This window comes from Hemitrygon akajei, chromosome 5 (genome assembly GCF_048418815.1).
Source record: "Hemitrygon akajei chromosome 5, sHemAka1.3, whole genome shotgun sequence".
In the NCBI taxonomy this organism is placed as follows: domain Eukaryota; kingdom Metazoa; phylum Chordata; class Chondrichthyes; order Myliobatiformes; family Dasyatidae; genus Hemitrygon; species Hemitrygon akajei.
Genome location: NC_133128.1, coordinates 140058815 through 140073373, shown reverse-complemented (window position 1 = coordinate 140073373; position 14559 = coordinate 140058815). Strand labels below are relative to the sequence as shown.

Below are 14559 nucleotides of genomic sequence, written 5' to 3'. Positions count from 1 at the left end.
GTACATAAATACTATTGATAACCCATGGGTGAAATGGACTCTTAAAATATAGAAAAGTATTATAAAAGAATATAAACTAGAGGGAGATATTGCAATTCTTAAATGGTGTGCATTTGACTTGGATTTTACTCTGAATAAAGTAGATGCTAGATTTAAGGACAGGACAACTAAAGGAATAACAGTTCTTTGCAATATAATGAAAGAAGGAACACTGTTCAGTTTTGAAATGCTTAAAGAGAAACATGTATTAGAAAAACAAGACTTTTATTGGTATTTACAGATGCAACAGTATGTTAATAGGACGGTTAAAAATGTAACCAAGGCAAGTACATGCTTGGTAGAGCTATTTCAAAAAGCATATAATTCAGATAATGGTAGCAGAATCATTTCAAGCGTGTATAAGGGTTTGTCAAATCTTAAAACACATTCGACTTCATACATTAAAACAAAATGGGAGAAGGAAGGAGGGATAATTATATCTGAAGAAGAATGGACAATAATATGGAGATATCAATGGAAGTGTACTGGTTCACAGAAATGGAGAGTTCGGATAGAAAAATTTGATAAGATATTTTATTACACCCTCTCAGATATCCCATTATGATAGTAACCCCCCCCCCCCCCACTGTTTGCTGGAGAAATTATGGAAATCAAAATGCAAATCATATTTTCTGGGAATGCCCCGTTATCAAAGACTCTCCTGTGATAACCATCTCCCGGAAGAGTCTTTTTACCAGCCTCCAGCAGTATATTCATTAAATATTTATCTCTTTTCAACCACTCTTGAGGTATCTACCCAAAATATATGGAGGGGGATACACAAGGCATCTTTAAATGTGAAATCCCTTAGAAAGTAAGACCATATATTTTGGGTAGATACCTCAAGAGTGGTTGAAAAGAGATAAATATTTAATGAATATACTGCTGGAGGCTGGTAAAAAGACTCTTACGGGAGATGGGAGATGGTTATCACAGGAGAGCCCAACTTTAAATGTAGGATGGAAATTACAAAGGACATTTACAAAATGGAGAAGTTAACAGCATCTGTTAATCATAAGTTGGAACAATTTGATTCATACTGGGAAAAATGGTTTAACTACATAACACCTCATAGGCCTGATTTTATTCTCACAAATCAATGAATATGTTGTAAAAAAAAAGATCACTCCCTGCTTGTACATAGTTTTCTCCTTTTGTTTGTTCTTTCTTTCCTCTCTTTTCTATAAGTGTATACCTCAGATAAATATTATGTGGAGATTTGTGGCAAACATGACTATATGCTATATATGTACAATATCTGAAGTACATCTTATGGAAATATTTGTTTGATGATGAACTTCAATAAAAAATAAATTACAAAAAAAAGAAAACAGATAGAAGCCCCAGGGCTGGTTTCACTGAAGCCCTGTGGATTTGCAGCATAAATTCCCATTATTCAAACCTTTTGTAATAAAAGGGATAACTGAGTTTGAATGTTTGTGGCAATATTTCATCAGGCCTGCAAGGGTGGACTTATTTTAGGGAGATGGCTTTCTCAGTGAGTTTTAATCGATTTTTATATTGTGAAAAGGGAAGGAAGGCACTTTAGGGAGTATTCTGGTGTTAAAGTGAATATAGCAGATATTAATTCAATCAAGCAAGAACCAGTCTTCACGTTTTATTGTAAATTGCAAGCAACAAACTGAAGTTACAAGCCCACAGACTGAGAGAGATGGTTTACAAAAAAGTGACCATGGTATACTTGCACATGCATGAGTCAAATATTAAGACAATGGGGTTGTGTTAATTGGCCTGCATCAAACCAGGCAACATGGGCTACCTTATTTGCACCATTGTGACTTGAGTTCAAGCTGGCAGACCAGACTGATGTTGACACTTAACATATCAAACATGGTCACAGGTAGAGGCAATCAATAGTTTTTTGTGTACTCAGAGACAGCCCTGATAACACTGATTGTAGGTGTCTGGCTCTTTGTCTTCAGAAGTTTTTAGACTATCTGTGTGAATTACTTAGTGACCAGGGTGTTTAAGCATCCAGAGGTGTTTCCCCACTGTAGAGATGTAATACAAAGGTAGCATTGTCAATGCAAAATAATGAAGCATAAAATATTGTAACTATTGAGATTGTATTGAAGCACCTGCTGTTACCTTTGATCTTAAGGGAAAATGGGATGTACTTTTGGTTTGTAAATCTCTATTGAGAGTCTCCATGAGAATGCCTGCTTGTTGTGATGAATAAAGACTTTCTATATCACCAGCTTCAGTATCCCTCCTGTGACTTTGATTACAGTCACACCAGGCAGTGAAAAGTCCTTGATAAAGAAATGTCAGCAGAGGCATTGTGTAACGTTTGCTTCTGATTTCAGTAAGATTCAATAACCCTGTTGTGGTTCCCCTGGCGATTGACTTCAGTGGACAATAACACTGGGCATAGTATTATGAAATCCTTAAAGTAGAGAAGGCGGCCATTTGGGACATACTGTTCATTCCCTTTCTCCTCTCTTTCCTTATTGACCTGAAATTTTAATCCCATCAAGTACATCAAATTCTGTTTGAAAGACACATCATGCTTTCAGGCAGAGCATTGTAGATCATGCCAACCTTGCCTGACACCTTATTCTGGCATCCTCAGAATCAGGTTTAATATCACTGGCATATGTTGTGAAATTTGTTGTTATGTGCCAGCAGTACTCTGCAATACATAATAATAAAAACTAAATTACAGTAAGTGCAGTATAAGTAAATATTTTTTTTGCAAAAAAAGAAAAAAAGTGGTGAGGTAGTGTTCATGGGTTTAATGTCCATTCGGAAATCTGATTTCAGAGGAGGAGCTGATCCTGAATCATTGAATATGTGTTCCTGCAGCTCCTGATGGTAACAATAAGAAGGGGGCATGTCCTGGGTGAAGGGAGTCCTAAATGATGGATGCCACCTTTTTGAGGCATCTCCTTTTGAAGATGTCCTTGATGCAGGGGAGGCTAGTGCCCATGATGGAGCTGGCTGAGTTTCCAGCAGCTTATTTCAGTCCTGTGCAGTACCACTCCCCATATCAGACAGTGATGCAGCCAGTTAGAATGCTCTCCATGGAACATCTATACAAATTCATCAGTGTCTTTGGTGATGTATCAAATCTCCTCAAACTCCTCATGGAATATAGCCATTGTCGTGCCTTCATCGATATGTGGAGCCCAGGATAGATTCTCAGAGATGTTGACACACAGGAACTTGAAATTGCTCATCCTTTCCACTTCTGATCCCACTATGAAGATTGGTTTGTGTTCCCTCGTCTCACGCTTTCAAAAGTCCACATTCAATTCTTTGGTCTTACTAATAATGTCAAGTGCAAGATTGTTGCTGTATCACCTCTCAACCAGCTGATCTATCTCACTCCTGTATGCCTTCTCGTCACCACCAGAAATTCTGCCAACAATAGTTGTGTTGTCAGTAAATTTAAAAGTGGCACTTGAGCTGAGCCCAACCACAGTCATGGGTGTCGAGACGGTAGAGCAATGGGTAAGTACACATCCTTGAGATGTGCCAGGGTTGATTATCAGCAAGGTGGAAATGTTATTTCCAATCTGCACAGCCTGTGGTCAGACAGTGAGAAAGTCGAAGAACTAGTTGCAGAGGAAGGTACAGAGGCCCAGGTTTCGGAGCTTTTTGATTAGAACTGTAGGAATGATTGTGTTAAATGCTGAGCTGTAGTCAATAAACAGCAACCTGATGTAAGAATTAGTATGGTCCAGGTGATCCAAGACCGCTTGAAGAGCCAATGATTCTTCTGTCAATGGACGTGGTTAGAATCTGGCTTTGTCAGTAATGCTGGAATCCTGATACCATTCTAGAAACTTTCTTCTGCCGCCTCTCCAAGGCCTTCACCTCCTTTCCAATCTGCAACATTATCTCACCAAAAACAGTCAATTCAACTCGATAGAAATGATTTGCCTTCTAGATATCACACTAGCTTTCCTCGATTGATCCACAAGTAATTAGGTATATGAGGAGTGACTGGCTGGAACACCATGCTATTCTGCTAAAGAAATCCACTTTTACTCTAAATAAGTCACAGCGTAGCTCTCTCCAGGTTGTTTGTTGCTTTTACTCAACTTTCAATCAACCCCAGATTTGAGCACTAACTAATTGATCAACTAACTTCTCACATCAATGATGATTCTTACCTTTGCTCTGTTATTTCAAGTAAAGATTTAGCTGCTTCCGGATCTTTCTTCAGGAACGTTTGGTAACTAGATAAGGATTTAATAAAACCCATAACCCATGAGATAGATACTTGGTGCTTGATTAGAATATTGTCAACTCTGGAGGCAAAAAAAAAGGAAAACCAGTTCAAATACAAAACCAGAAAATGCAAAAACCCAGCAAGCTAGATAGAATCTGCACAGAAATGAAAGTTAAATATTTATAACATGTATTAGTTTTCACTAAACAAAATGTTTTCTTTTTAAAGTATTAGTAATGAGATCTTCCTTTTAATATCTGGTGAAACTGTTTTCCAAGTACTTTGGCTTGATCAAACTAATCTTAAGTTTATGTTTGCTATTTAGTTAATAAAAATACATCACCTTTAATGAGATTGAATCCAATCTGCCATGTCTTAGCAAACACGAGGAAATCTGCAGATGCTGGAAATTCAAACAACACATACAAAATGCCTGAAATGTCGACAGTGCTTCTTCCTATAGATGCTGCCTGGCCTGCTGTCTTCCACCAGCATTTTGTGTGTCCTGCCATGTCTTAACTCATTTTCCCATCTAATCAAATTCTTTCTTCAGTTTCATTGTCTTCTACAATTGTTCTGATATCACATACATAGTTAAGAGCTCTCTTTTAACATACTTAATTTTGAAATTTATGACTTCAGATTTCTTCTGGGTCTAGTGGAATAAAGAGCTTCTTAATAAAAACAACTTACTCACACACAGTAACCATCTCCTAATCCTATTCCCACCTACCTGCTTTCACTTAAAATTTCCTCTGTTGCCTTCAATAACCTTTAAGCTGTTATTTTAATACAACCAACTCACACAAAACGCTGGAGGAACTCTGCAGGACAGGCAGCATCTATGGAAAATAGAACAGTCGATGTTTTGGGCCGAAACCCTTGAGCAGGACTAGAGAAAAAAAGCTGAGGAATAGTTTAAAAGGTGGGGGAGGGGAAAGAAAAACAAGACGATAGGTGAAACTGGGAGGGGGAGGGATGAAGTAAAGAGCTGGGAAGTTGATTGGTGAAAGAGATACAGGGCTGGAGAAGGGGGGTTGGTGGTGGTGGTGTCTGATCGGAGAGGACAGAAGGCTAAGGAAGAAAAAAGTGGGGAGGAACAGAGAGAGGTGATGGCCGGGTAAGGAGGTAAAGTGAAAGAGAGAAAAGGGGATGGGGAACGGTGAAGGCAGGGGCATTATCAGAAGTTTGAGATATCAATCTTCATGCCATCAGTTTAGAGGCTACTCAGATGAATATAAAGTGTTGTTCCTACAACCTGAGTGTGGCCTCATCACAACAGTAGAGGGGGACGTGGATTGACATATTGGAATGGGAATGGGAAGTGGAATTAAAAGGGATGGCCACTGGGAGATCCCGCTTCTGGTGGATGGAGCGTAGGTGCTCGGCGAACTGGTCTCCCGATGTACGTCGGGTCTCACCGATATACAGTACTTAAATAGATTAAAGATTAGCAGTATTTGTCACATGTGCATCGAAACAGACATGAAATGCATTGTTTTTGTCCATGACTAACACAGGTCAAGGATTTGCAGGGGGTAGTCTGCACAGCATCTCCATGCTTCCTGTGCCAAAATAGCATGCAGATGTTGGTAAGACAACAGACAAAATTGAGCATGGTACAACTAGCATCCTGAGCTGTGTATATTTCAATGCAAGAAGTATCATAGGAAAGGCAGATGATAATGTTGATGAGGTAGCTCGTTTACAAACTGAGGCAATGTACAGTGAGGAGAATCTGTTGATAGGACAAAATTGCAGTCAACAGGATGAGTTGCAGTGTAAAAGGTGGATAAATTCGAATGGGTGAATAAAGGACTGAATGTGTTGTATTTGAATGTGCACAGTATACGGAATGAGGTATCTAGCACAATTGCAGATTGGCAGGTGGGCATCACTGAATCATGGCTGAAAGAAGATTGTAGCTGGGAGCTTAATGTCCAAGGATACACATTGTATCAAACGGACAGACAGGAAGGCAAAGGGTCTGGCGTTGCTCTATTAGTGAAAGGTGAAATCAAATCTTTAGAAAGAGGGGACATAGGGTCAGAAAGTGTTGAATCATTGTGGATGGAGCTAAGGAACTGCAAGGGTAAAAAGACCCTGATGGGAGGTGTATGCAGACCCCCAAACAGTAGTAACGATGTGGTTGACAAATATTACAACAGAAGTTAGAAAATCCATGCCACAAGGACAAGTCATTGGGATTTCAATATGCTGGTAGATTGGGAAAATCAGGTTGGTGCTGGACTCCAGCAGGGCGAATTTCTAGAATGCCTAGCTTGTGGTTGTAGGGGGATCAGCTATTCTGGATCGGGTGTTGTGTAATGAACCAGAATTGATTAGAGAGCTTAAGGTAAAAGAACCCTTAGGGTTAGATGATCATATGATCGACTTCACCATGATATTCAAAAAGGAGAAGTTAAAGTCAGCTGTATCAGTATTACAGTGGAGTAAAGGGAATTACAGAGGCACGCGAGAGCAGTTGGCCAGAATTCATTGGAAAGGAACACTGGCAGGGATACTGCAGAGCAGCAACGGCTGGAATTTCTGCAAACAATTCAAAAGGCACAGCATCCCAAAGAGAAAGTAGTATTATAAAGGCAAGATGACACAGCTGTGGCTGACAAGAGAAGTCAAAGACAACATAAACCAAAAAGAGGGCATATATTAGAGTAAAAATTAGTGAGGTTAGAGGATTGGGAAGCTAAAAACACACAGAAGGCAACTAAAAAGTCATTACAAAGGTAAAGATGAAAACTAGCAAATAATATTAAGGAGGTTACCAAAAGTTTCTTCAGATACATTAGGTGTTAAAGAGAGGTGAGGATGAACATTAGACCGCTGGTAAACGATGCTGGAGTTTTGGGAATGGTGGACAAACTAAAGTATTTTGCATCAGTCTTCACTGTGGAGGACACTAGCAGTATGGTGGAAATTCCAGGTGTCGGGGTCATGAAGTGTGTGAAGTTGCCATTACTAGAGAGAAGACAGATTTCACCTGGATCAGATGAAAGAGTTTCACCAGGGTTCTGAAAGAGGTGGTTGAATAGATTGTGGAGGCACTAGTAATGATCCTTCTAGAATCACAAGACTGGAAGACTGGAAAATTGTAAATGTCATTCCACTCTTCAAGAGAGAGGTGGAATAAAGGAAACTATAGGCCAATTAATCTGACCTCAGTGGTTGGGAAGATGTTGGAGAGAGTTATTAAGTATGAGATCTCAGGTTACTTGGAAGCAAATGATAAAATAGGCAGTAGTCAGCGTGGTTTCCTCATGGGAAAACCTTGCCTGACAAATCTGTTGGAATTCTTTGAAGAAATAACGAGTGGGATAGAAAAAGGAGAATCAGTTGATGTTGTGTTTGGATTTTCAGAAGGCCTTTGACAAGGCACCACACGAGACTGCTTAACAAGCTATGAGCCTGTGGTATTAGAGGAAAGATGCTGTCAAAGATAAAGCAGTGGCTGATTGGCAGGAGAGAAAGAGCAGGAATAATGGGAGCCTTTCCTGACTGGCTGCTGGTGACTCGTGGTGTTCCACAGGGGTCTGTGTTGGGACTGATTCTTTTTACATTATATGTTAATGTTGTGGATGATGGAATCGATGGCTTTGTTGCAAAGTTTGCAGATATGAAGATAGGAGGTGGGGCAGGTAGTTTTGAGGAAATAGGGAGGCCACAGAAGGGCTTAGACAGATTAGGAGAATGAGCAAAGAAATGGCAGATGGAGTACAGTGTCAGGAAGTGTATGGTCATGCACTTTGGTAGAAGAAATGAAAGGTAGACCATTTTCTAAATGGAGAGAAACTACAAAAACTGAGGCACAAAGGGACCTGGGAGTCCTTGTGTAGGATTTCCTAAAGGTTAATTTGCAGGTTGAGTCTGTGGTGAGGAAGGCAAATGTTAGCATTCATTTCAAGAAGACTAGAATATAAAAGCAGGGATGTAATGTTGAGACTTTATAAAGCAATGGTGCCTCACTTGGAGTGTTGTGAGCAGTTTTGGGTCTCTTATTTTAGAAAGGATGTGCTGAAACTGGAGAGGGTTCAAAGGAGGTTCACAAAAATGATTCCAGGATTGAATGGCTTGTCAAATGAAGAGCGTTTGATGGCTCTGGGCCTGTTTTCACTAGAATTCAGAAGAATGAGGGGTGATCTCATTGAAAGTTATCAAAAGGTGAAAGGCCTTGATAGAATGGAGGTGCAGAGGATGTTTCCTATAGTGGGGAAATCTAAGACCAGGGGATTATAGCCTCAGCATAGAGGGGGCATCCTTTTAGAATGGAGATGAGGAGGAATCTTGTTATCCAGTGAATGGTGAACCTGTGGAATTCTTTGCCACAGGTAGCAGTGGAGGCCAAGTCTGTATGTATATTTAAGGCAGAGGTTGATCGATTCTTGATTGGTCAGGGCATGAAGGAATACAGGGAGAAGGCAGGAGATTCAGGCTGAGAGGAAAATTGGATCAGCCATGATGAAATGGCAGAGCAGATTTAATGGGCCAGATGGCTTATTTCTGCTCCTATATCTTATGGTCTTTCCACAGGGATTGCTCCCTCTGTGATTCATTCACCCCTCTGCACTAATCACTCTCCTGGCACGTCCCTGCAAGCAGCCTAGACACTACACCTGCCCAGTCACCTCCTCCCTCACCTCCATTCAGGGGCCCTAAACTGTCCTTCCAGGTTGAGGCAACACTTCACCTGTGAACCTGCTGGAGTCGCCTATTGTGTCCAATGCATCAGATGTGCCCTCCTGTACACTGGTGAGATCTGTCGTAAATTGAGGACCGTTCCGTTGAGCACCTCCGCTCCATCTGCCAGAAGTGGAGCTTACCAGCAGTTAATCATGTTAATTCCAATTCCCATACCTGTTCTGACACGTGCCAAGATGAGCCCATCCTTACAGTGGAAGAGCAGCACCTTAGTCTCCAACCTGATGGGATGAATATCGATTTCTCCTTCTGGTTAAAAAAAAGAATTCCCTCCCCTCTTGAATCCCTCACTCTGGCCTCTTACCTCTTCTCACCTGCCTATTACCTCCCTCTGGGTCCCCTACCCCTCCCCAACCTCCTATGGTCCACTCTGCTCTCCTATTAGCTTCCTTCCCTTCTAGCCCTTTACCTTTCCTACCCACCTGGTTTCACCTATCACCTTTGAGCTATCCCCCTTCCCCACTCTTTATATTTTATCATCTTCCCACTTCTTTTCCCAATCCTGATGAAGGATCTCAGACCGAAATGTCAACTGTTTATTCATTACCATCCAATTGTACAAGGCATTGGTGAGGCCAAATTTGAAGTACTGTGTACAGTTCTGGTCACCGAATTATTGGAAAGATGTCAACAAAATAGAGAGAGTACAGAGGAGATTTACTAGAATGTTACCTGGCTTTCAGCACCTAAGTTACAGAGAAAGGTTGAACAAGTTAGGCCTTTATTCTTTGGAGTGTAGAAGGTTAAGGGGGTACTTGATAGAGGTATTTAAAATTATGAGGGGGATAGGCTTTTTCCATTGAGTGTAGGGGAGATTCAGACAAGAGGACATGAGTTGAGAGTTAAGGGGCAAAAGTTCAGGGGTAACACGAGGGGGAACTTCTTTACTCAGAGAGTGGTAGCTGTGCGGAACGAGCTTCCAGTAGAAGTGGTAGAGGAAAGTTTGATTTTGTCATTTAAAAAAAAATTGGATAGGTATATGGACAGGAAAAGAATGGAGGGTTATGGGCTGAGTGCAGGTAGGTGGAACTAGGTGAGCGTAAGCGTTCGGCACGGACTAGAAGTGCCGAGATGGCCTGTTTCCGTGCTGTAATTGTTATATGGTTATATGCTGCCTGACCTGCTGAGTTTTCTCCAGCATCTTGTGCGTGTTGTTCTGGATTTCCAGCATCTGCAAAATTTCTCATGACTAAAATCCAATTTCCATCAGCCCAGATAAAGTCTGAAAAGTTATTCATCAAATCCTATTCACAATTATCTTTGATTATTCTGCAGGACAGCTTCTTATCTAGAATATAACCGGAAGATCCTCTGAGATAGCATCCCACCTCTGGTCCACTCTGAGAATGCTGTATCAGGAAAGGAGGGTCTTCAAGCCTGCCTCAGTACTGGGATTCTGATTTAAGCAAAGCCTGTGTATAGTGAATAAAGTATCAATTGCTACCTCCGGGAATGATTATTCCATTAAAGACCCCTCTGAACTGTTTACTGCCTGTATCTCATACGCAGGGGTGGCAAGGTAGCATACTGGCTAAGCACAGCTCTTTACAGCGTGCCAGTTGTAAAGTCAGGGTTCAATTCCCATTGCTGTCTGTAAGGAGTTTGCCTGTTCTCCCCGTGACCACTGGGGTTTTCTCCAGGTGCTTCGATTTCCAAAGACACACGCAGGTCGGGATTAGCGAGTTGTGCACATGCTATTTTGGTGCAGAAGCCTGGCGACTCTTGGGGGCTGCCCAGCACAGTCCTCACTGATTTGATTTGATGTGATGACACATTTCACTGTATGTTTCGATATATATACAGCAAATAAAGCTAATCTCTCCTTAATTTCATTTTTCCCCTTCATCCCTCCATTTCAAATACAAGGATCATCAGGTTCCTTTGTACGGCAACATTTTGCACACTCATTCCCTTTAAATAATAACTTGCTTGCTTACTTCTCCCTCTAGAGTGGATAATCCTAATTTTCTCCACATGATATTCCAAATGCCAAACTTCTTCCCCATTCACTTAATCCAAATAAATCTCCTTGCTGACTCTGTCCTCCTCACACCTACCTTTGCATCTTCAGTGAACTTGGCCCAGGTGCTCTCAGTTCTTTCCTTTATGACATCAATGTAGACTGTTAATAGCTAAAGTCCCAGCACTGATCACTGTGGTACCACTCTCCCCCCCAAAACATTGCTAATTGACTCCTGATTAGGTCTTGATGAAAGGGTCTCTGCCCAAAACATTGATTGTACATTTCCCTCCATAGATGCTGCTTGACCTGAGTTGCTCCAGCATTTTGTATGTATTGCTCAAGAATTCCAGCAACTTCAAAATTTCCTGTGTTTGTGATTTACTAATTGACTCATTTAAATTGGCCATTGATTTTCTGTAAATTGAACAATCCCTATTCATGTCACACTCACGTCCCCATCTACATCAACGGAGCTGTAGTGGAGCGTTTTTTAAGCTTCAAATTCCTTGGTGTCCACATTTCTGAGGATCTCACCTGGTCCCTGAACTCCTCCATCCTGATCAAAAAGGCGCAGCAGCACCTTTATTTCCTGCGGAGCATCAAAAAAGCTCACCTGTGTCCCAGGATACTGACGGACTTTTACTGCTGTACCATTGAGAGCATACTCACCAACTGCATCTCAGTGTGGTATGGCAATTGTCCCATATCGGACCAGAAAGCACTCCAGCGGGTGGTGAAAACTGCCCAGCAGATTATCTGTACCCAATTGCCCACCATTGAGAACATCTACCATAAACGCTGCCTGGGCAGGGCGAAAAGCATTATCAAGGATGCATCTCACCCTAACCATGGACTTTTTACTCTCCTCCCATCCAGTAGGTGCTACAGGAGCCTCTGCTCCAGCACCAGCAAGCACAGGAAGAGCTTCTTCCCTGAGGCTGTGACCCTGCTGGACCTCACATCACAGCGCTAAGCAGTATTGCACCCATATTGTACTGTCTCAGTACTTTTATATCTGTGTGCTGTAGCACTTGCTTTTTATTTACAGCTATTTTGTAAATAACGCTATTCTTTGCATTCCTGGTTAGATGCTAACTGCATTTCATTTGGCTTTGTATCTGTACTCAGCACAATGACAATAAAGTTGAATCTAATCTAATACTCCCAATCCTGTGTCCTTCTACCTTGTGCAGTTATCATATATGTAGCACTGTACCAAATAGATACTTTTTTGATTCCAAAGGAAAATGCAGTCTGGAAATACACAGTGCCTATATAAAGTATTCAACCCCCCCTTGGAAATTTTCATGTTTTATTGTTTTACAACATTGAATCAATGGATTTAATTTGGCTTTTTGATGCTGATCAACAGTAAAAGACTCTTTTGTGTCAAATTGAAAGTTATCTAAATTAATTACAAATATAAAACACTAAATAATTGCACAAATATTCACCCCCTTTAATATGACACACCACATCATCAATTGGTATTAGAAGTCACATAATTAGTTAAATGGAGATCACCTGTGTGCAGTCGAGGTGTTTCAATTGATTGTAGTAAAATACACCTGTATGTGGGCGGTCCAACTGCTGGTGAGTCAGTATCCTGGCAAAAACTACACCATGATTACAAAAAGAACACTCCAACCAACTTTGTGAAAAGGTTATTGAAAAGCACAATCCAGGAGATGGATATAAGAAAGTTTCCAAGTCACTGAATATCTCTTGGAATACAGTTAAGTCAATCATTTAGAAATGGAAAGAATATGGCACAGTCGTGAATTTGCCTAAAGCAGGCAATCCTCAAAAACTGTGTGACCATGCAAGAAGGGGACTAGTGAGGGAGGCCACCAAGAGACCTATGACAACTCTGGAGGAGTTACAAGCTTCAGTGGCTGAGATGGGAGAGACTGTGCATACAAAACTGTTGCCCAGGTGCTTCACCAGTCACAGCTTTATGGGAGAGTGGCAAAGAGAAAACCACTGTTGGGGGAAAAAACTCTCATGAAATGTCTGCTACATTTTGCCAGAAGGCAAGTGGAAGACTCTGACGTCAGCTGGAAGAAGGTTCTATGGTCTGATGAAACCAAAATTGAACATCTTGACCATCATTCAAAATGCTGACTTTGGCATAAGCCAGACACGGCACGTCATCCCTACCCTGAAGCATGGTGGTAGCTGCATCGTGCTGTGGGGATGCTCACTTAACAGGCCTGGTGAAGGTAGAGGGTAAAGGAATGCAGCAAAATACAGAAATCCTGGAGGAAAACCTGACGCAGTCTGCACGAGAACCGCAGCTTGGGAGATTTGTTTTCCAGCAAGACAATGACCCCAAGCATTTTTGTTGATCAGTGCCAAAAAAAGCTAAATTAAATGCACTGTGATTCCATGTTTTAAAACATGAAAACTTTCAAGAGGGGTGAATACTTTTTGTAGACACTGTAATTACTTTGGATTCTGTTATCCACTTGTGGTGAACTACATATACCTGTCTGGACACGCCCCCCCCTGCTGACTGCTCCTGTGGCTCCTCCCACAGACCCCGGTATAAAGGCGATTGAGGCCTGAGCCCCGCCCTCAGTCTCCAGGATGTAGTATGGTGGTCAACTACTGCTTGTTCTTTCTTCCAGTCAATAAAAGCCGATATCTCGCCTCCTGTCTCAGAGTTACTGATGGTGCATCACCACTCTATATGTTACATCCTCATAAATCTCTAGAGATTTGACAAGCATGATTTTCAGAGAGCCGTACTGACCCTGGCCTTAAGAACAATAGAAATCGAGTATTTGATAATGCTAAACAAAATGGCCAAAAGCTTTCTGTCCTCTGTCCCCGGCTTCTTATTTCATCCCCTCCCCCACCCACTCATTATCTTCCCTCAACTGGCTTCACCCATCATCTGCCAGCTTGTACTCCTCTTCCACCATCATTCCTTTTAGTAACCTCCTCCCCCCCCCCCCACTTTCCAGCCCTCATGAAGGGTCTCGGCCGAAACACTCACTGATTATTCCCTTCCACAAATGCTGCCTGTTCTGCAAGTTCCTCCAACATTTTGTGTCTGTTACTATAGCTTTCTGTTTTGTTTTCATTTTTTTTTTAGTTAAAATGCTGAACATTATTAAACAGAATGAAAGAGAACTTAATGAAGTTTCTTCCTCTAGTGGTTTAGTCCTGAAGGGGGAGGGGTTATTATCTTAAAGTGACTGTTTTGCCATTTACAAATATTGGCAGGATTCTTACATTGAGTATTTTTTTTAAGACAGTTCAAGAAATTTTCAATATTAGCTGGTCTAACCTTTCTTTGTCTAAGAATGTAATAGCTTCAAATATTCCTTTGTATTTATTCCAAGACATCTGTGTTCTTTCACTCTTGTAGGGCTCAAATCTCTCAAACAGCTGCAAATAATTGATGAGAAAAATTATGCACTGTATTAGTCAATAACAATTGTTAAACTAATAACTACATTGGATGTTGGCAACAAGAAAGCATATCCCATATTTTCAAGCCCTGTAGCAAAATTGTGACTGAAGCATTTCTGGGACTTAGTTTAAACAAAACAAAGTCTATTCACTAGTTTGACAGAAAGGCCATATGTTCAGTGAATTTCTTTTTTTTTGTTAGTTTTTTTATACATTTTCTACA

General features: G+C 41.1%; 1 protein-coding gene across 4 annotated transcripts in view; it reads right to left on the bottom strand.

Annotated features, from left to right (window-relative positions):
- The window catches only part of LOC140728225 (putative methyltransferase DDB_G0268948), a 65462-nt gene that overhangs the window by 9042 nt on the left and 41861 nt on the right, over nucleotides 1–14559 (bottom strand). For all 4 annotated transcript variants that reach the window (XR_012099017.1, XM_073046652.1, XM_073046651.1 and 1 more), the window contains 2 exons: nucleotides 14212–14312; nucleotides 4179–4316 (listed from right to left, as the gene is read on the bottom strand). Coding sequence is in view for 3 of the 4 variants with exons in the window: in XM_073046652.1 (XP_072902753.1) it covers nucleotides 4179–4316; nucleotides 14212–14312 (239 nt within the window). In the remaining variant the exon portion in view is untranslated. The remainder of the gene's footprint in view (nucleotides 1–4178; nucleotides 4317–14211; nucleotides 14313–14559) is intronic.